Source organism: Erithacus rubecula (genome assembly GCF_903797595.1).
Source record: "Erithacus rubecula genome assembly, chromosome: 29".
NCBI lineage: Eukaryota > Metazoa > Chordata > Aves > Passeriformes > Muscicapidae > Erithacus > Erithacus rubecula.
The window spans coordinates 2,990,236-3,011,650 of NC_136681.1; the positions used below are offsets into that span (position 1 = coordinate 2,990,236).

A 21,415-nucleotide genomic window follows, 5' to 3' on the forward strand; every position below is an offset into this window, starting at 1 on the left:
TCATTTTCCAGCATCATGGGATGCAACCACAGCTCCCTCTCCAGCCTGGCTGGATCCAGCCCCAGCCTCAGCCCAGATCGGGTTCCAGGAAGGATTAGGGAGAGGCTGGGAGCCAGGAGAGGCTGGAGAAATGCTGAGCTGAGCAACAGAGCTCAGTGAGCACAGGGGGGAAAGTGTCCCCTCAAACAGCTGTGACCCTGCAAAATCTGAATCCTAAAAAAGAAAAACTGGAGCTGCCCAGTGGGGCTCCCAAAAACCCCCCTCAAAAAATCTCTTTGTGCTTCTCCAGGCTCTCTGTGCTGCAGCAAACCAAAATCTGCTGTTTTCTCCCCAAATTCCACCCACCTGGCTGTGCCATTTATCACAGCTAATCCTGGATCCCAGCTCTGCATGGCAGGGATTCCTGGAATGAGGAGCAGCACTGGGATCCCACAGAGCCACGTGGAGATCCCAGCAGGGCCTGAGCTCCCCTGAGCCTTCCCTGTGTTTTGAACTCCTTTTTTAAAGCTGACCTCCAGTATTTCCATTCCTCTCCTCTCCAGCATCCTCCCAGTTGGGATGGAGCTGGATCCCTTCCCTTCCCAGTTTATCACACGTGCCCCTTTCCTCCTCAGGAGTGCCTGGAGCAGCTCCAGGAGCTTTGGGAGCCAAAGCAGGAGCTGCTGCCAAGCTGCTCTGCTGTGAACAAGTCAGCAGGGGAACTGCTCCTGCTCTCGGAAATTGCTCTCAGGTTGTGAACACAGACTCGCAGAGGATTTGGATTTTTCCCAATCCCAGCTGATAGCTGCTGGTCAGGGAAAGGGGAAGGTTTTTTGGGGGCTCTGCAGCCCAGTTATCTGCACAGATCCTCTTTGGAATTATCCCTGTCCCTGCCTGGGGTGGGATCTGCACTTCTGGGAGCGTGGCTTGGCTGGAGCTGCACCTTTGATTCCTACTCAGATTTTTTAGTTCTTGCAAGGATTTATTTCCTTTAAGTTGCTGCACTTGATCTTGGAATCCATTCCATGCTTTTAAGTGATACCTTAACAGAGGCATGCTCTGGATGAACGGATCAGCTTCCAAATAATCAGATTTTTAGCTCCTGCAGGGATTTATTTCATTTAAGTGGCTGCACTGGATCTTGAAATCCATTTTATGCTTTTAATGATATCTCAACAGATCCATGCTCTGGATGAACGGATCAGCCTCCAAATAATCAGATTTTTTAGCTCTTGTAGGGATTTATTTCCTTCAAGTGGCTGCACTTGATATTGGAATCCATTCCATGTTTTTAAGTGATATCTCAACAGAGGCATGCTCTGGATGAACGGATCAGCCTCCAAATAATCACATTTTTAGCTCTTGCAGGGATTTATTTCCTTCAAGTGGTTGCACTTGATCTTGAAATCCATTTTATGCTTTTAATGATATCTCAACAGATCCATGGTGTGGATGAACGGATCAGCCTCCAAATAATCAGATTTTTTATCTCTTGTAGGGATTTATTTCCTTTAAGTGGCTGCACTTGATATTGGAATCCATTCCATGTTTTTAAGTGATATCTCAACAGAGGCATGCTCTGGATGAACAGATCATCCTCCAAATAATCCTCACTTCATCCTAGGGTGTTTTCCCTCCCAAAACTTCCCTCCCACAACTCCCCCCAAACCCCCCTTTTACAATTTGCAACCCGCTGACCTCCTCCTCCTCCTGCCTGTCCCGCAGGATGTTTGCCAGCAGGAGGAAGCAGCACTACTGGCCGTACTCCATGGAGTGCAGCGGGAGCGAGGCTCACATCTCCAGCTGCCAGCTGGGCAGCCAGGCTGGCCACAACAGCAGCTGTGCCAGCGGGATGCCCGCCGTGGTCAGCTGCGTGCCCGGCCGCGCCTTCGCCCCCAGCAGCCACAGCGGCTTCCGAAAAGCCTTCAGGCAGGAGGTGAGCTGGGGGGACCTCGGGGGTGTCTGTGTGCTGAGACCCCCCCACGGCAGCACATCTGGGGGTTTAGAGTGAGGGGTGCTGTTGGTTGTTAGGGCAGAGTCAGGAGGATTCTGTATTCCGGTGGTGAAGTTTGGAGTTTATTATTGGGGCGCGGCTAAATTAGATAAATGAATTTTTCTCTGGGTTACAGAAGTCTGTCTAGCACTTGGGGCAGCACTTATCTTTTATACCATAAATTATTTTCCAACACATAACACTCTTTACACTGTCCAGTGTAAGGAAGAGGATGGAGCATAAAGAGAATAAAAGAGGGTGAGAGGCGTAAAAGGCGATTTCCCGTTTACAATAAGTGAAAAACACATTCACTGTTTTGGGAGAATTAAAAGGTTTAATAAAAAGACAACAGGAGACATCCATAAAGCAAAGGGTTAAAACAGCTGGGTGCTTGGCAACACCCCTTTAAATATTTTTTACAATTTATCTATTTGTTACATATTCATAGACCTTGGGTCTGCCTTTTTAGAACATGCCTGGTTTTTGTCTTGTGGTTTATTCTTCTCCTTATCCCTTTTAATTTGGGTGGTGGTCCAGTTGGTGCATGTTGATAATTGTCTTGTCAGCTGCAGGGTCCCCATCACATGTTCATGGGTTGTTATCTTTGATTAAGCAGGTAGTTTAAGCAAACTATCTCTAAAAAACTTATGTCTAACTTTTACTATTAACTAAGACTATATCCATATAAAAATGCTATTTTAACATTATACATAGAGCATTTATCCCAATATTTGCATAGAGCCAACATGTTTGTACATTCATAACACAATACTATAAATATTCTTCTATGTTGAATATTCTAATTTTCATTAACCAATCTTCTGCACAATACTAATTTCCTAATATTTGCAAGCAACCTATAGGAATCATTCTATTACCATGTTTTATGGCTTTTTAATCTATAAAGCTTATCTTTAAACCTTTCCTGACATACTTAGAAGAGAATATTTGTTGGTTTTTTAGTATTTGTGGCATTTAGCTTTATCTGAACAAGGGAAGAGTCCCTAAACCTTCACATGGCTGTTTTCAGCCTTAAAGTCAAAAATTGCTATATTTTCTACCTCACTTATGGTTTCAAAACTTTTCACTAGGCACTCATATTTATAAGATTTTTCTATTTCCTCCCCAACAGTTTAGAGTCTGTGTTTTTCCCAGCCCCAGCACTGAAGGAAAGGCAGAATCCATTTTCTGAGGTTTCCAAGGTTGTTTGTTCTTTCTTATCTAAAAAATTCTTTCTCTGGGTTGCAGTCCTTCCTGCCCAGCAGATTCCCAGAACTCAGGGCTGTTCCTGAATGGATTCAAAAACAGAATTATGGGATGGTTTGGGTTGGAAGGGGAATCAAAATCCATCAGTGTCACCCCTGCCATGGCAGGGACACCCCCAATGTCCCAGGCTGCTCCACCTGGTCTTGGACATTTCCAGGGATGGAGCAGCCACAGCTCCTCTGGGAATTCCATCCCAGCCAGGAATTCCTTCCCAAAATCCCACCAATTAGAGCAGGAAACCCTGGGGATACAACCCTTCACCCCCAATGTCTCCTCAGCAATAAGCTGAGCTCTCCCCCTCCCAAATTCCATTTTTTTTTTCCCTCCAAAGGGTGAGAGAGCAGCTCCCAGGGCAGCTGGCAAAGAGTGAGGAAATCCCTGGGTCACGTTCCTGCTCTGAGCCAGCTGAACCCGTGCCCGGCTCTGCTGGGCTGGGCTCTTCCACTGGAATTCTGCTGGAATTTCCCCCTGGAAATCAGCTGGAATTTCCTCTACCTCCATGTCCTCAGCGAGGAAATGTCCTGTGGGGAGGCTGGGAAAACGCAGGGAGCTTGCAAAGATTTGTTTAGTCTAAAGAGGAGGAGAGCAGAGCGGAAAAATCCCAGGGTATTCCAAAATATTTCCAAAAATGTTGGAAAACGAGGCTGGAATTGGTCGTTCCCAGTGTCAGGGGTTGGGAAAAGACCAAACACGAGCTCGGTGTGTGCCAAGGGAAATTTTCCAGCTGGGGAGGGAATTTTGGAGGTTTCTTATTGAAGAGTTTTGTGGATTTGTGAAAGCGTGAAATTTTGGATTTTCTGGCTGTTCATGAGTGGTTTTAGGGAATAATAATAATAATAATACTTACAACAACAACAATAATAATAATAATACCCATAATAATAATAATTCCAATTATGATAAGAACGATAATAATTTTATTGTCGTATTGTTTATATTTATATTTATATTTATATTTATATTTATATTTATATTTATATTTATATTTATATTTATATTTATATTTATATTTATATTTATATTTATATTGTTGTGTATATATTTATAGGTATAATATTTCTATTATATTTATGTATTTATATATTATTATTATGGGAATGACAACAATAATTGTATTATTTTATTATGTATATTTATTTATATATCTGTGTATATTTTTTATTATAATTATTACAATTATTGGAATAATTATTGGTGGGAATAATGCAATTCCTGCCTGGCTCCCGGGCTCTTCTCTGCAGCAGGATGGGAGGTGAAAGGTTTTGTAAATCGTTGTTAATCTCCCGAGCCTGCACGCGCTGCCAAGTAATTCCTTAAGCCTTTGTTTAGGCTTTGCTTGTCCCTGGTGTGACCCCAGCCTGGAGAAAAAGCTCCAGGCGTCATCCCAGTGAAAGATTTTGGGTGTTCCCAAACCCAAATCTCTGCTCTCAGTGCCTCAACCCAGCTCCAGGAATTGGCAGCTCCCTGCTTGGCACTGGGGAGAGGAGTGGGTGATTAACAGGAAATAATTAAATATTATAAACCCAGAAATGAGTGGAACTGGAGCTGGGTATTTCTGACTGCAAACGCCCGATTTTTTTTTTTTTTTTTTTTAATTTTGCTTTTCATTCGTTCTTTATGATTTCGTTATTATTTATGATAGATGATTTATATATTATTATTGGTCAGAACTGAGCACTCAGGTGGGTTTTATAGGTTGGAGCTCAGCGTTAGTCCTGGATTAAGCCAGGATGGCTGGAGGTGTGAACAGCAAATAAACCCTTCAGGTTTATTTACCCTCCCAGGGGTGGGAGCTGGGCACTGGTGGCTCAGGGCCATTCCCAACCCTCCTGTAAAACTCTCAAGAAATATGAGAAATGAGGTTTTTTCCATTTTTTTTTTCCCAGATGGAAAAGATTCCTAAATCCAAGAACTGGGATTTTTTATTCTCTGCCCGCAAGAGAGTGTGAGGAACAAATCCATGCTCACCAAAACCTTTGAGGATAAAAATCACCTTTCCTCCAGCAATTTTAGGCATTGGAATAAATGCCTAAAATGATGGATTTTTTAAGGTGTCTCAGGTGATTCTAGGATAATTTTTAGGCCCAGATTTCCATAAATTACCCCTATAAAGAATCACTCAATTTTGGAAGCATTCTCCAAGGCCTCAAGTCACAAGCAACATTCTTTTGAGGGTCAGTGCCAGAAAACATAAAAAGTTCAAAATTCCCAGGCTTCAGGGCTCCAACCTGGGGGGGAATTGCATCATTATCATCTCAATTAGTGCTTTTTAACAATTATGCTAATTTCCTACAACCTATAAATATCCCTATGGGCGTGAGGGTTTTTTTTCCATAACTGCTCCTGAATTCTCCATACAAAAAATCCTCTTTTATTTTCCCTCCTTCCTAAAATTGCCTCGAGTTTCATTTACAGGCTGGGGAAAAGACAACAGTGCCAACAGAGCTCTAAATATTTACGGGTGAAGAAAAGAGAGGACATATAAAATTAAAAAAAAAATAAGAAAAAGGGCAAATGTGGGAGCCCAGAGTATTCCTCTGGCCTTCCTGGGAGGTTTAAGACCCCCCTGGTGGGGTCCCCAAAGACCCTCAAATGAGACCCAGTTGTCTCAGGGGCCGGATTTATCTCCTTGGAACAATTGAGAAAATAAATGCAAGCTGCAAAAATCAATAGAGTATAAATTAGACTGTTAGAATGTAGAATTAGCAGATTTCTAGAATGTTTATATTAAGGGGCTCGTGGCCATGATGGAGGATTTGGGGTGTGGATCCTCTTCCTCCTTCTGCTCCGTGTCATCCATGCTGGGTGACGTGATGGGGACAAAGCTGGACAGTTTAACAAGATTGTATTGTGTTGGAAAGTTATTGTCAATATCTAGGGTGTAATTTAGAGTATAAAAGATGAGTCCTGCCCTGCCAGGCAGGTTCTGCCCTGGATGTCTGGCTGGACAGATTGCTGCTAGCTGGGCAGAGAGTTCCTGAGATAAGAAACAATAAACAGCCATGAAAACCTCTAAGAAGAGCCTGGGCTCCAAACCCCCTGAGTGATCCCAGGTCTAAGGAGACACCTTGGGCAGTGCCAGACAAACCAGCATCACAGTGCTGTGTGTGTTTCCTTTGCAGCAGCCCCTGGTGAGGCTGAAAGGAGGAGCCAACACGGGGGAAGGCAGGGTGGAGGTGCTGAAGAACGGCGAGTGGGGCACGGTGTGCGACGACAACTGGAACCTGGTGTCGGCCAGCGTGGTGTGCCGCGAGCTGGGCTTTGGCAGCGCCAGGGAGGCCATCACGGGGGCCAGGCTGGGACAAGGTGAGCCCCAGCACTGCCCCAGGGAGGCCTGGGGGCAGGAGAGTGGGTCGGCAAACAGCGGGGGGTTGTGTCCAGAAAGGAGGCAGAGGAGTCCCAAAACTTTATTTGTATAAAGGGAGAGGCCATGCGGCGTTGTCTACAAGTTATAGAGGGCACATCCTCCTTTTTATCCCAATTTCCCTCTTTCTTTCCCCATTAACTGAGGTACTCGAGAGGTCCTGAATCACCTGAGACCCCTTTCTAATGGATAACCCCCACTTCTTTGTCTTTTCCTATGGAATTGATGGCAAAGACTGTCAGAGGCCATGCGGCGTTCTCTACAATTTATAGAGGGCACATCCTCCTTTTTATCCCAATTTCCCTCTTTTTTCCCCCATTAACTGAGGTACTCGAGAGGTCCTGAATCACCTGAGACCCCTTTCTAATGGATAACCCCCACTTCTTATTTTCCTATGGAATTTATGTTAAAGAATGTCAGGAAAATGAATCCACAAACACCAGAGATTTCTGTCCAGAAAGGAGGCAGAGGAGTCCAGAACTTTATTTGAGTAAAGGGAGAGGCCATAGGGCATTGTCTCCAGTTTTTAGAGGGCACATCCTCCTTTTTATCCCAATTTCCCTCTTTCTTTCCCCATTGCTGAGGTACTCAAGAGGTCCTGAATCACCTGAGACCCCTTTCTAATGGATAACCCCTTCTTTGTCTTTTCCTATGGAATTTATGGTTGCTCCCATTGTTTCTTTCATCTCTCAGTATCCAATTTTATTTATCAGCTTTGTTTGAAAAGACAAATCTCTCTCATTCCATTTATCAATCAGTGGAATCCTTCCCATTGTTTCTTTTATCTCTCAGTGCTGGTTTTTTATCTACCACAGTTTGTTTGTAGAGACAAATCCCTCATTCCTTTCACTGGTGCCCTGAATGGAATGTTCCACCCCCAAGAACATCCCATAACTAAAGGCACAGAGGATTTTTGGTTGGGATGTTCAATTTGAGGACCAGGAATTTCTTCCTTAACTTTAATAATTATCTTGAGGCCAGACTGGAATTCTGTCACTTAAAAAGATTCCTTGAAAAAAAACTCCTGGGGATGATGAGTTTGACCTTTTGCTCAGGCAGCTGTTCCAGCAATTAATTCTTAATTATCTCATCTTCTGTTCTGAAATTCCCTTTGAGTTCTTCAGAACCACACCATGCTGTAATGCATTACTAGAAGGTTCCTGGCAAAAAATTAAATCCTGGACTCAGACTTCAGACACTCCAATTTAAGAGCAGGACAGTAATTTAGCTCATTATAAATAGAAGGGCATTTGAACAGCTCAGAGCCAGGTTTGGGTTTGGATTTCCTGTCTTTGGGAGTTGGTTTAAATCCCAAAATGTGCTCAAAGGCGAACTGAAACCACCTGGTGATTCCCACATCTCATTCCCGGGGTGGACTTGCAAAAAAAAAAAAAAAAAGAAAAAAAGAAAAAAAGACATCAAAACCTTGTTGTGAGAATAACAAAAAAAAAAAAAAAATTACACCAAGCCCTTGTTGTGAGAATAACCACCAAAAAAAGAAAAAAAAGGACACTGAATCCTTGTTGTGAGAATAAAGGAATGGGAGAAATTTTGAGAATAAAGGAATGGGGGAGATTCCTTCAGCTTGGAGAAGGGAAGAGAAGGAAACAACACGTGGGTGTCCTGAGTCTGGGAAGCTTTAAAGAATGACCAAATCCTCTGGATTTGCCAAAAACGCTCTTTGTGGCAGGCTGGAATCTGCTGATTCCAGTGTTTATGGGATGTAGAAACAGCTCCATCATCCTGGGGACTGCCACGTGAGGGAGGAGAACGTGGAATGAGCTGTTCCTGCAGATCCACAGCCTGGGATCTCCCTGTGCGTTCCCACACACTTCCCTTAACATTTTTTCCCCTTTTCTTTCTGCTCATCCCTCATTGCTCAATGTCATTAGCATCCCTTGGCTCCCTTTTCCCTTTCCCTTGCCCTTTTTCCTTTCCCTTGCCCTTTTTCCTTTCCTTTCCTTTCCTTTCCTTTCCTTTCCTTTCCTTTCCTTTCCTTTCCTTTCCTTTCCTTTCCTTTCCTTTCCTTTCCTTTCCTTTCCTTTCCTTTCCTTTCCTTTCCTTTCCTTTCCTTTTCCTTTCCTTTCCTTTCCTTTCCTTTCCTTTCCTTTCCTTTCCTTTCCTTTCCTTTCCTTTCCTTTCCTTTCCTTTCCTTTCCTTTCCTTTCCTTTCCTTTCCCAGATTTCTTTTCCTGATTCCTCATCCCTCCCTGTGGATGTTTTTATTCACAGCCAACGTGTCGATGTCCCAGTTCAATGTCAGGTCTTGACTGGGAGCAGATTCCAGCAAAGAGACCCATCCAAAAAGACACAATTTGTGAATTCCCTACAGCAGAAGTTTGTAAATTATGAAACAGTGGAAACTTGGCTTTTCCTGGGATTTTTGCACGCTTGGGTCGCAGAGAATACTGGAAAAAAATTTAACATATTTTTGTTTTATTTTTAAGCAGATGTTTGTTTTATTTAAAAAAACATCAGCGGATTTTTTCCAAGTTTTGAATTCTGGAGCTCACTGTGGTGTTCACAACCTGTTGGGGTATTCCCTCACCACACAGAAGGAGTGTTTTACTTTTTTCTCTACTTTTCCCCAAGGAATGGGTCCCATCCACCTGAACGAGATCGACTGCACGGGGTTTGAGAAGTCGGTCACGGACTGCAAGTTCAACACCGAGTCCCAGGGCTGCAACCACGAGGAAGATGCTGCTGTGAGGTGCAACGTGCCAGCCATGGGCTTCCAGAACCAGGTGGGGAGCTGAGGGATCCAGGTGTGAGGGAATTTTGGGCGGGAATTTTGGGCTGGAATCAGGCTGGAATCATTTCAGCCAAGACGCGAGTATTTAATTTAGGTTTTATTTAAAAAATGAGGAAAAATGAGGATGAGTCTCCCTTTTGTGAGCTCCTCTGGACAAGGCAGAGTCCTTAAAATGAGGAAGGACAGATTGGACAGGACTTGGAGCAACCTGGGATGGGGGAAGGTCCCTGCCTTTGGCACTGGATGATTTTTAACCAAATTTTGAATATTTTCGGACACAACCATTCCATGATTCTGTGATAACTGCATGAATCAGACTCAGATTCCTGTGACTGCTCCTTCCCAAGCTCTACAGGAGCAGGGAAGGGAAGCTTTTCCAGGGAATGTAATTCCAGCAGCTGGTCCTACCCATTTTGCTGCTGGGTTTGCCTGGACCTTCCCCTGCCCAGCTGGGAGAAGAACTGAACTCCCTGAGCTCGAGCCTGGAGGAGACTCTGAGAGCTGCTCCATTCCAGGATGGTTTTCCCCTCAATCCTCCAGATCCCACACAAAGATGGGTGCTTGTTGTGGTTTGAAAAACAGGTATCTGCTAAGAAAGGCAAGAGCTTCTCTTGGAAATGGAGAATATAAACCAAAATTATTGTAATTTTGAAATTAAGGGGCTCTCAGGCAAAGATGTGGGAATAGAAATAACAGTTCTTTACTAGGAAAATTACAATAGAAATGCAGTATTACACAGAACAATCCCAAACCCTGCCAGAGTCAGAATCCAAGCTGGCACAGTCAGTCAGTCAGGGTGGTGGCACAGTCCCATTCAATGGTGCTGCATCCTCCTGCAGGGGCAGATGTGGCTCAGCTGGAGCAGTGCTCCTGGAGAAGGTGCAGTTTCCTCTGAAGGTGCAGGGATGATGTGGAAGGGTCTGGTTTTCCTCTGGAATCCAGTGGGAAAGGTGCTCTGGTGTTCCAAATCTCAGTTTTTATCTGGGTAGGAAATGTTTGGCTCCTCCCCTGGGTGGAGCATCTCCCAGTGGGATGATGTAATTTTATCAGCCATGCACTGGGACTCACTGGCCATGAGCAGGAGATATCTCCTGGAGGGAGGATGGGCTGTGGGAAGATAAAGATGATTGCCCAGCTGGTTTAAAGATGGCCCATTAGCAGAGAATGTGTGCCAAGAGATCAGGGTCACTGCCACACCCAGTTTTAAACAATGGCCCATTAACAGGAGATATCTCCCACAGGGATAGGAATCGCTGCCACACCCAGTTTTTAACAATGGCCCATTAACAGGTGATACCTCCTGGATGAAGGGTGGGTCATGGGAAGGATAAAGATGATTGCCCAGCTGGTTTAAAGATGGCCCATTAGCAGAGAGTATGTGCCAGGAGATCAGGGTCACTGCCCAGCTGGTTTAACAGCTGATGACAGAATCCAGACTTTTGGTCACATCCTGCATTGCACCCTAAGACACTGCACACCTCTAGTGCCCTGCGTCGTTTTCTCTAAAATTGGGAATGTGTTCAGGCAGCCTTGTTCGAATTCCTTTTTCCCAGTCTGTGGGGGAAAAAATCCCCCTCCAGGATTCCTCCAGGTCTGTGCTAAAAGTGGGAGTTTTCTCCTGTTTCAATGTTATTAAAGCAAAATATATTCATTTGCTTAGAACACATTTTGTAAGAACTTCAAGAAAATTTTTAAGTTTTGTTTCAAAAAATACTAGAAGCATTCTCACCTACAAATTGGAATGATAAGCTGACACTTGGTTTTCAATCTGGGTCACTTCCAGCTGGGCATATCCAACAATTCCAAAATATTTGGGGGGAACAAAACCTTCTTCCCCACCTGCTTTTCCTCGGGAGTTTGCCGTGTGTTTAGGGGTTCTGTGCCTGCAGCTTCGCCTGAGCGGGGGTCGCAACCCCTACGAGGGGCGCGTGGAGGTGCTGGCAGAACGCAACGGGACCCTGCGGTGGGGCACGGTCTGCAGCCACAACTGGGGCACCGTGGAGGCCATGGTGGTCTGCAGGCAGCTGGGGCTGGGATTTGCCAGCCACGCCTTCCAGGTGAGCCCCTGCGCCAGCCCTACCTGGGCACCGCCTCTGGGTGGGTGGGGTTGGGAAGTTCCAAAAGGTGAGTGGAGGGTTGAGCTGGAATGAGCTGAGGGTGAAATCTCTGTGGGACAGAGGTGCTGGAGGTGGGGATTTGGAGCAGGAGGAGATGGGGATGATAAGTGAGGGAATTTCAGCAGGAGCTGGAATCATGGGACACAGGCGTCTTACTTCCAGAGGGCAGGGTTGGGTGGAATATTTGGAATAAATTCTTCCCTGGGACCAGGGTGAGGTCCTGGGGTGGAATTCCCAGAGAATCTGTGGTTTCCCCATCCCTGGAAGTGTCCAAGGCCAGCTTGGAGCAACCTGGAATAATGAGAGATATCCCAGCCCATGGCTGGGGTGGGACTGGATGAGCTTTAAGGTTTTTAAGGGTTTGGTGATAAACCTTCTGCTTCCCTGAGTTCTCTGTTGTTTTCTCACAGCTCAGGTTTCCCAACATTCCCCAATCCCTGCTTGGGCTGCTGGCTGCATGCAGGTTCTTGTCCCTCCCTGAAATGCAGAGGTCAGGCTCAAACTGGTGTCAGGTCACCTGAAAAAATCAGATTTTGCTCCTGTAGCTGTTCCAGTGCAGCCCTGAGCAGTGGGGCTTGGTCCATCTCCATCAACTGTTTCTTTCCCTGTTCCTCTCCTGCCCCAAACTCTTCTGGCTTCTGCAGGGCCAGGAATGACTCCTCAGCTCTGCCCCACCCCTGGGAGTGTCCAAGGCCAGGCTGGTGGGGCTTGGAGCAGCCTGGCATGGTGGAAAGTGTCCCTGCCCATGGGATGACCTTTAAGTCCTTTCCAACCCAAACCATTCCATGATCTCTGCCACCCTGGGCTCGTGGACAGACCCCATGGCCAGGGAGGGATCTGCAGGTCCTCAGGGGACACTCTGGGCTTGGACACCCAGCAGGGAGGAGGCTGAGCTGCCCACCTGCTGCTGGAGCCCTTTCCTGCTCCAACAACTGCTTCCTCCAGCTGATTTCCCCCATCAAACCCCAGCAGCTGAGGATCTCCACACCCCTGAGCCCTTTCCTGGCTCTGTTGACACAGCCCTGAGAGTCCAGCAAGGAAAAGACGTTTTTTCCCCAAGCTGAGGCTGCTGGAATTTGGAACAGAAAAGGCCCTTGTGCTGCCCCAGCTCTGGGATCATAAAGCCCCAGTGTGCAGAACAGGGCAGCCCTGTGTGCTCCCAGCCTTCCCAAACAGCCAGGGCCAACGGGAGCCGTGGGACTTGGGGGGTTTCTTTTCCTGGAAACTGCTCCCAGTGCGGGCACAGACAAATCTCATCGGATTTTTTTAGGTTCTTTCTCCCTTTTCTCCCAGGTTTTGGGGTTTGGGAGTTGATGTTGTTCCCATGGGGGATGATGAGAGGAGAGGGAGTTTCTGGAGGGACTGGAATGATGGGATAAAGGGGAATGACTTCCCACTGCCAGAGGGCAGAGTTAGGTGAGATATTGGGAATAAACTCATCCCTGGACAGTGGTGAGGAATTCCCAGAGGAGTGTGGCTGCCCCTGGATTCCTGAAAGTGTCCAAGCCCAGGCTGTTCCAGCCTGGGACACTGAGAGGTGTCCCTGCCCATGACAAGGGTGGGACAGGATGGGATTCAAGGTTTTTAAGGATTTGTTGACAAAATTTCTGCTTCCCCGAGTTCCCTGCTCCAGCATCCTTTGGCTTGATCCTCCTAGATAATTCAGGGTCTTGCCCTGATCTTATTCTAGAGTAACAACCCACATTTTAAGGCAGGTAAATATTCCCTTAAGAACCATTAAATGTGTTAAATTCCTTTCCCTGCCTTTATTTGTTTCACCCAGGAAACGTGGTACTGGCACGGGGACGTGAGCGCCGACGACGTGGTGATGAGCGGGGTCAAGTGCTCGGGGACAGAGATGTCCCTGTCCCACTGCCGGCACGACGGGGCGCACGTGGCCTGCCCCAGGGGAGGGGGACGCTTCGGGGCCGGCGTGTCCTGCTCGGAGAGTGAGTGGCTGGGGATGGATCCCACGGGGGCACCTGGGATCGGCAAAACTGCGGCAAATCCTTCCTGGCAGAGAGGGGCTGGCTGTGGGAGAGTCTGGCTTGGAGAGAGATGGGGGTGGGGAAGGTGGGATGGGGTCAGTGGGATCAATGAGATCGATGGGATGGGATCAATGGGATTGATGGGATCAATGGGATCAATGGGATGGGATCAATGGAATCGATTGGATTGATGGGATGGGATCGATGGAATCAATGGGATGGGATCAATGGGATCAATGGGATGGGATCAATGGGATGGGATGGGATCAATGGAATCAATCAGATCGATGGGATGGGATCAATGGGATCAATGGGATCGATGGGATCGATGGGATCGATGGGATCGATGGGATCAATGGGATGGGATTAATGGGATCAATGAGATCAATGGGATCAATGGAATCAGTGGGATAAATGGGATGGGATTGATGGGTTCAGTAGGATCAATGGGATGAGATCAATGGGATCAATGGGATGGGATGGGATGGGATCAATGGGATCGATGGGATCAATGGGATTGATGGGATGGGATCAATGGGATTGATGGGATGGGATGAGTGGAATTAATGGGATCAATGGAATGGGATGGGATCATTAGGATCAATGGGATGGGACTTGGGATGGGATGGGATGCGGTAGGATTTGGGATGGGATGGGATTTAAAGCCAACTATTCCCGTATGGTAAATGGCTTCCCCCCCAGCCTTTTCCTACTCAAACTCAGAGCAGGATTAGGTTGGATATTCAGGAGGAATTGTTCTCTTTGAGGGTGGTGAGGGGCTGGATGGAATTCCCACAGCAGCTGTGGCTGCCCAGTGCCTGGAAGTGTCCAAGGCCAGCTTGGAGCGAGCTGGGATTGTGGAAGGTGTCCCTGCCCATGGCATCCCATAGGACGGGATTTTAGGTCCATATTTCCATATGGTGAATGATTCCCCTCAGGATTTTCCTCCTCAAACTCAGAGTAGGATTAGATTGGATATTCAGGAGAAATCCTTCCCTGGGAGGGTGGGGAGAGGCTAGTGTGGATTTTCTATAGAAGCTGTGGCTGTCCTAACCCTACAACTGTCCAAAGCCAGGTTGGACTGTGCTTGTAGCAACCTGGGATAGTGAATCTGGAAATGTCTGATCCTTAAAACCCCTTCCCCAGCAGCAGGACCATCCTCCACCTCCAGCAGCCGCGTTTGGGGTGGTTTTATTTAATTCCACCCGTGCATTCCCCGCTGCAGCCGCCCCTGACCTGGTGCTGAACGCGGAGCTGGTGGAGCAGACGGCGTACCTGGAGGACAGGCCCATGTTCCTGCTGCAGTGTGCCCTGGAGGAGAACTGCCTGGCCAGCTCAGCCCACAACACCTCGCTGACCTCGGGCTACCGGCGCCTGCTGCGCTTCTCCTCCCAGATCCACAACAACGGCCAGTCCGACTTTCGGCCCAAGAACGGGCGCCACGCCTGGGTGTGGCACGACTGTCACCGGTGGGTGGCACACGGGGGGTCGGTGGCACACGTGGAGCTCAGTGCCACATGTGCCACACTGGGCTCAGTGCCTGTCCTGGTTTGGAGGACAGGTGTCTGCTAAGAAAGGCAAGAGTTTCTCTTGGAAATGGAGAATGTAAACCCTTTCCCTCCAAATTATTGTAATTGTGAAATTAAGGGGCTCTCAGGCAAAGATATGGGAATAGGAATAACAGTTCTTTACTAGGAAAATTAAAATAGAAATGCAGCATTACACAGAACAATCCCAACCCTGCCTGAGTCAGAATCCAAGCTGACACAGTCAGTCAGTCAGGGTGGTGGCACAGTCCCATTCCATGGTGCTGCATCCTCCTGCAGGGGCAGATGTGGCTCAGCTGGAGCAGTGCTCCTGGAGAAGGTGCAGTTTCCTCTGAAGGTGCAGGGATGATGTGGAAGGGTCTGGTTTTCCTCTGGAATCCAGTGGGAAAGGCTGCTCTGCTGTTCCAAATCTCAGTTTTTCTCTGGGTAGGAAATGTTTGGCTCCTCCCCCTGGGTGGAGCATCTCCCAGAGGGATGATGGAATTTTATCAGCCATGCCCTGGGACTCAGTGGCCATGAACAGGAGATATCTCCTGGAGGGAGGATGGGCTGTGGGAAGATAAAGATGATTGCCCATCTGGTTTAAAGATGGCCCATTAGCAGATAATGTGTGCCAGGAGATCAGGGTCACTGCCACACCCAGTTTTTAACAATGGCCCATTAACAGGAGATATCTCCCACAGGGATAGGAATCGCTGCCACACCCAGTTTTTAACAATGGCCCATTAACAGGTGATACCTCCTGGATGAAGGGTGGGTCAAGGGAAGGATAAAGATGATTGCCCCAGCTGGTTTTTAACAATGGCCCATTAGCAGATAATATGTGCCAGGAGATCAGGGTCACTGCCCCACCCAGCTCCAGCAGATGGGGACAGAATTCACATTTCTGGCCACATCCTGTATTGTAGCCCTAGACAGTGTCACACAGGGCTCAGTGTCACACACAAAGCTCTGCTGGGAGGTGTTTTTGTGCTCATTTTTAACAAAATTCATCCCATAAATGCATCATTTTCAAGGAATTAAGACAGTAATTAACAAGGAATTAAGACAGTAAATTAGCAGGGAAAGGGAGCTGGAGGCCCTCCAGGTGCTTTTCTGTGAAATCAGGGCTGGTACAAGGTGAATTTTCCCTTGAGTTAAACGGCAGTAAAATAACTGTGCACAGCTCCTGTCCTGTTTAAAAAACTGAGGAAACACCAGAGTGGTAAATTTTAAACCTAAGAGTTCTTTCTAATCTTCCCAAAGAGCTGAGATGTGCAGGTAGCACTGGAAAAGGGGGATCTTGGAGCAATTCTGGACAGCGTGGGAGGGAGGTGAGATGGGAAAGGGTGAGGAAAAGGGCAGGAGCCATCTGTGCTCCAAACTGGATTGTGTTTAGGCAGACAGGGATGAACTCAATCCCTCTTCAATCTTTCCAGTCTGTGAGCAGCAGAGTGTAAACAGCCCAGGGAGTGACTCAGGCATAGCTCAGAAACTGAGTCAGGCTCCAGAAGCTCAAACTCACATCAGATTCCTTGATTTGAGCCAAATCTGCCTCAAATTGAGAGCCCAGCCTCAGCCTTGGGCCTCTGCTTTGCCTCCTGCCCTGGGAGCTCCTGTTTGGATGTGAAAGTGGAATAAAAATGGGGAGGACCCCAGGCAGGGAGAGAAAAATTATTTCATTCTGGCAGATGGCAATTTCTGCATTTTTTTTTCTTTATTAATTTTTTTTTTTGTGAGGTGTAAAGCAGGAAAAATTTCCACCCTTTCCCTCTTTGCTCCTCCCCCATCTGTAAATCCATGAGCAATGGTGGTGGATGGAAGTGTTTAAGCTTTGATTATTTTCACAGCTGGAAAGGAGTGGATTTATGCCCTTTTTCCTTCTTCTTTTTTTTTTTTTTTCATTTTTTTTTTTTTGATTCTTAATCAGCTGGTTCTGAATTAGGCCCTACCTGGGCTTCACTCTGAGCTGAGCTTTGCAGATGGGCCCTGCTGGGTCTCAGAGCAGAGTTCCAGGGCATTCCCAAATCTGGGACACCCATCCCCAAAGCTGAGGTGACACACAGAGGGTTTAGCTCCCACTCCAGTTGTTTCCCTGGTCCCTCTCACCCTGGATTTGCTCCCAGTTCTAAGGCTGGGCTCAAATCCAAGGTGTTGCATCAGCATCACCCACACTGCTGTGCCCAGCCCTGACCACATGGAGCCAAAGCTGAGCTTTAATCTGGTATTTCCAGGTCATTCCTGCTCTGCTAATCCCGTGGAGTCCAGCTGGGCTAAAGCTCAGCTTAATTCTCTGACGAGTCAGCAGCAGGGCTTAAAAAACCCAACGTCCCCTGAGACCAACATCACCCAAACCCTGCTGGGCCTGGCTTTGCTAATCAGGGGTTTAAACACGGACTCCAGGCTCTTTCTCCTGAGTTTTGCTGTGCCCAGAAGTGCTGGAATGTTCCACAGGCTGAGATGGCACAGACACATCCCAATTTAAAACTAGGAAATGTCTCCTGGCTGAAAATCCAGCTCTGAGCAGGGTGAGAGAAGCTGCTCCAGCTGTTGTTTTTTGCTGATAAATTCACATTCTGCTGCTTAAAGAATTAATTAATAAAAGCAGGCAGGTCTGAGCACAGCCAGCTCCGTGTGGAATATTCCTAGGAAATGATGGGGCTGCTCCAAGGAATGATTTTTTGGGTGGATTTTTTGCCCTTCCTGCCACAATAAATTGGGATTCTGCGATCCCATAAAAGCTGGAGCAAGGGAATTAATAAAGGTCCCAGGACAGGGCTTGGAGCAGCCTGGGATGGTGGGAAATATGGACAGGGATGGAATAAAATGCTCCTGAAATCCCTGCCCACCATCATGGATGGAATAAAATGCTCCTGAAATCCCTGCCCACCATCATGAATGAAATTAAATGATCCTTAAACCCCTGCCCACCATCATGGATGGAATTAAATGATCCTTAAACCCCTGCCCACCATCATGGATGGAATAAAATGCTCCTTAAATCCCTGCCCACCATCATAGATGGAATTAAATGATCCTTAAACCCCTGCCCACCATCATGGATGGAATAAAATGATCCTTAAACCCCTGCCCACCATCATGGATGGAATAAAATGATCCTTAAATCCCTGCCCACCATCATAAATGGAATAAAATGATCCTTAAATCCCTGCCCACCATCATGGATGGAATTAAATGGTCCTTAAATCCCTGCCCACCATCATGGATGGAATTAAATGATCCTTAAACCCCTGCCCACCATCATGGATGGAATTAAATGATCCTTAAATCCCTGTCCACCCAACCAGCCTGAGATTCCATGTGAATAAATCCCAGGAGGGAGCAGGATGAGTGGTGGAACCACACAGGATCATACCCAGGGAATATTTCCTGGCAGCTCCACTCGGCCCTTCAGCCCTGGTAATTAAATAAAAATTAATTATGGGGGTGAATTAATTATCCCTCTGTCCACACAGGCACTACCACAGCATGGAGGTGTTCACCCACTACGACCTGCTGAACCTCAATGGCACCAAGGTGGCCGAGGGACACAAGGCCAGTTTCTGCCTGGAGGACACGGAATGTGAGGCAGGTGAGTGCCAGGGCTCCCTGTGCTGGGAATGGCATCCTCTTCCTCACTGGGGATGAAGGTGGATGGAGCCAGGAAATGGTCATGGATGGATGATGGATAAAGGATGGATGGATGGATGGATGGATGGATGGATGGATGGATGGATGGATGGATGGATGGATGATGGGTGGTGGATGGATGGATGGATGGATGGATGGATGGATGGATGATGGATGGATGGATGGATGGATGGATGATGGATGGATGATGGATGGATGGATGATGGATAGATGATGGGTGGTGGATGGATGGATGGATGGATGGATGATGGATAGATGGATGGATGGATGATGAATGGATGAATGTAATCCATGAATGGATGGATAGATGGATGGATGGATGATGGATGGATGATGGATGGATGGATGGATGGATGGATGGATGGATGGATGGATGATGGATGGATGATGGATGGATGGATGGATGGATGGATGGATGGATGGATGATGGATGGATGGATGATGGATGGATGGATGGATGGATGGATGGATGGATGGATGGATGGATGAATGGATGGATGGATGGATAGATGATGGGTGGTGGATGGATGGATGATGGATAGATGGATGGATGGATGATGAATGGATGAATGTAATCCATGAATGGATGGATGATGGATGGATGGATGACGGATAGATGGATGGATGATGAATGGAGGATGGATGATGGATGGATGGATGGATGGATGGATGATGGATGGATGGATGGATGGATGATGGATGGATGGATGGATGGATGGATGGATGGATGGATGGATGGATGATGGATGGATGGATGGATGGATGATAGAACCCCCCAGATCTCCCATTCTCTTTCCCACCCTCAGCTCCCTCCATCCCAGCTCTGAGCTGCTCCAAAACCCCAAATTTTCTGCGTTTTCTGCTCCCTACCACATGAGGAATTCCAGAAGAAGCCTCCAGCTGCTGGTGTTTGACAATGGCAGCTCCTGAAATCTCACCCAAACCCCACACTGGAGTTTATCACTGCCCGTGGGGAGCAACCAGGAATGTTCTGGGAACTGCTGTGGCTTTAACCCTTTTTTCCCTGGATTCTCCTCCCTTAGATGTGCAGAAGCAGTACGAGTGTGCCAATTTTGGGGAGCAGGGGATCACAGTTGGCTGCTGGGACGTTTACAGGCACGACATCGACTGCCAGTGGATCGACATCACCGATGTGCCCCCCGGGGATTACCTCTTCCAGGTTGGGACATTCCTCCTGCTTTCATCTAACCACTCACATCCAGAATTTAACAAATTTGTTCATTTGACACCTCCAACTTCTGTCTTCCCACACAAAGAATTCCAGGATTCCCTAAGCGAAGCTTTATTCCCTGATCTTTATTCAAGTCATTTCTCTCTCCTTACAAAACGCATTTTTATTTTCTGCTAAAAAAAAAAATTTGCTATAAAAAACAACTGATCCTGCGTCCTGCCAAATCACCAACTCCACCTCTATCCCTCCATCCCTCCCAGGTTGTGATCAACCCCAACTACGAGGTGGCAGAGTCAGATTATTCCAACAATGTCATGAAATGCCGGAGCCGCTACGACGGGCAGCGCATCTGGATGTACAACTGCCACATAGGTGAGAGCTGGCACCCCCAGCTCTGTTTGTGTCCTTTTATTCTTTTTTCTTTTCTGTCTTGGCTTGGAGGATAGGTCTAAGAAAGGCAGGAGCTTCTCCTGGAAATGGAGAATGTAAATCCCCTAAATCCAAGTTATTGTGATGGTGAAATTAAGGGGCTCTCAGGCAAAGATATGGCAATAGGAATAACAGTTCTTTACTAGGAAAATGAAAATAGAAATGCAGTATTACACAGAACAATCCCAAACCCTGCCAGAGTCAGAATCCAAGCTGGCACAGTCAGTCAGTCAGGGTGGTGGCACAGTCCCATTCAATGGTGCTGCATCCTCCTGCAGGGGCAGATGTGGCTCAGCTGGAGCAGTGCTCCTGGAGAAGGTGCAGTTTCCTCTGAAGCTTCAGGGATGATGTGGAAGGGTCTGGTTTTCCTCTGGAATCCAGTGGGAAAGGCTGCTCTGCTGTTCCATATCTCAGTTTTTATCTGGGTAGGAAATGTTTGGCTCCTCCCCTGGGTGGAGCATCTCCCAGAGGGATGATTGAATTTTATCAGTCATGCCCTGGGACTCAGTGGCCATGAACAGGAGATATCTCCTGGAGGGAGGATGGGCTGTGGGAAGATAAAGATGATTGCCCAGCTGGTTTAAAGATGGTCCATTAGCAGAGAACGTGTGCCAGGAGATCAGGGTCACTGCCACAGCCAGTTTTTAACAATGGCCCATTAACAGGAGATATCTCCCACAGGGATAGGAATCACTGCCCCACCCAGTTTTTAACAATGGCCCATTAACAGGTGATACCTCCTGGATGAAGGGTGGGTCATGGGAAAGATAAAGATGATTGCCCAGCTGGTTTAAACATGGCCCATTAGCAGGAGATATCTCCCTGCACAGAGGATGGGTCCTAGAAGGGATAAACAACACTTTTAAAAAGTTCAGAACTCCCAGGCTTCAGGGTTCCAACACAGGAATACTCCACGGATTCCTCTTGGAAAAGGAATTTTATGTTTTCCCCTCAGGAAATCTCAGCATCGGCACAAGTAGTCTGGGAAATCCCTTCTTCCCAAAAATCAAATTATTTTGCCAAGCTGAGATCTCTTCAGGTCACCAGGGTTCTTTTGGAAAACCAACAAAGCAGTGGAAATGAATGAAAAAGTGGGGAAAAAAATTCCTGCTGTGCCAGACAGGAATTAAAATATCCCTGGATTGTCAGGGAAATCTCT

The 21,415-nt window shown here is 47.1% G+C and overlaps 1 protein-coding gene across 1 annotated transcript in view; it reads left to right on the forward strand.

Annotated features, from left to right (window-relative positions):
- The window catches only part of LOXL2 (lysyl oxidase like 2), a gene marked incomplete at its 5' end in the record, with an annotated part of 47,714 nt that overhangs the window by 23,456 nt on the left and 2,843 nt on the right, over positions 1-21,415 (forward strand). The window contains 9 exons of the mRNA XM_079328747.1: positions 1,705-1,915; positions 6,361-6,544; positions 9,194-9,345; positions 11,243-11,410; positions 13,254-13,419; positions 14,684-14,927; positions 18,461-18,576; positions 19,679-19,815; positions 20,088-20,199. Of these exons, the coding sequence (XP_079184873.1) occupies positions 1,705-1,915; positions 6,361-6,544; positions 9,194-9,345; positions 11,243-11,410; positions 13,254-13,419; positions 14,684-14,927; positions 18,461-18,576; positions 19,679-19,815; positions 20,088-20,199 (1,490 nt within the window). The remainder of the gene's footprint in view (positions 1-1,704; positions 1,916-6,360; positions 6,545-9,193; positions 9,346-11,242; positions 11,411-13,253; positions 13,420-14,683; positions 14,928-18,460; positions 18,577-19,678; positions 19,816-20,087; positions 20,200-21,415) is intronic.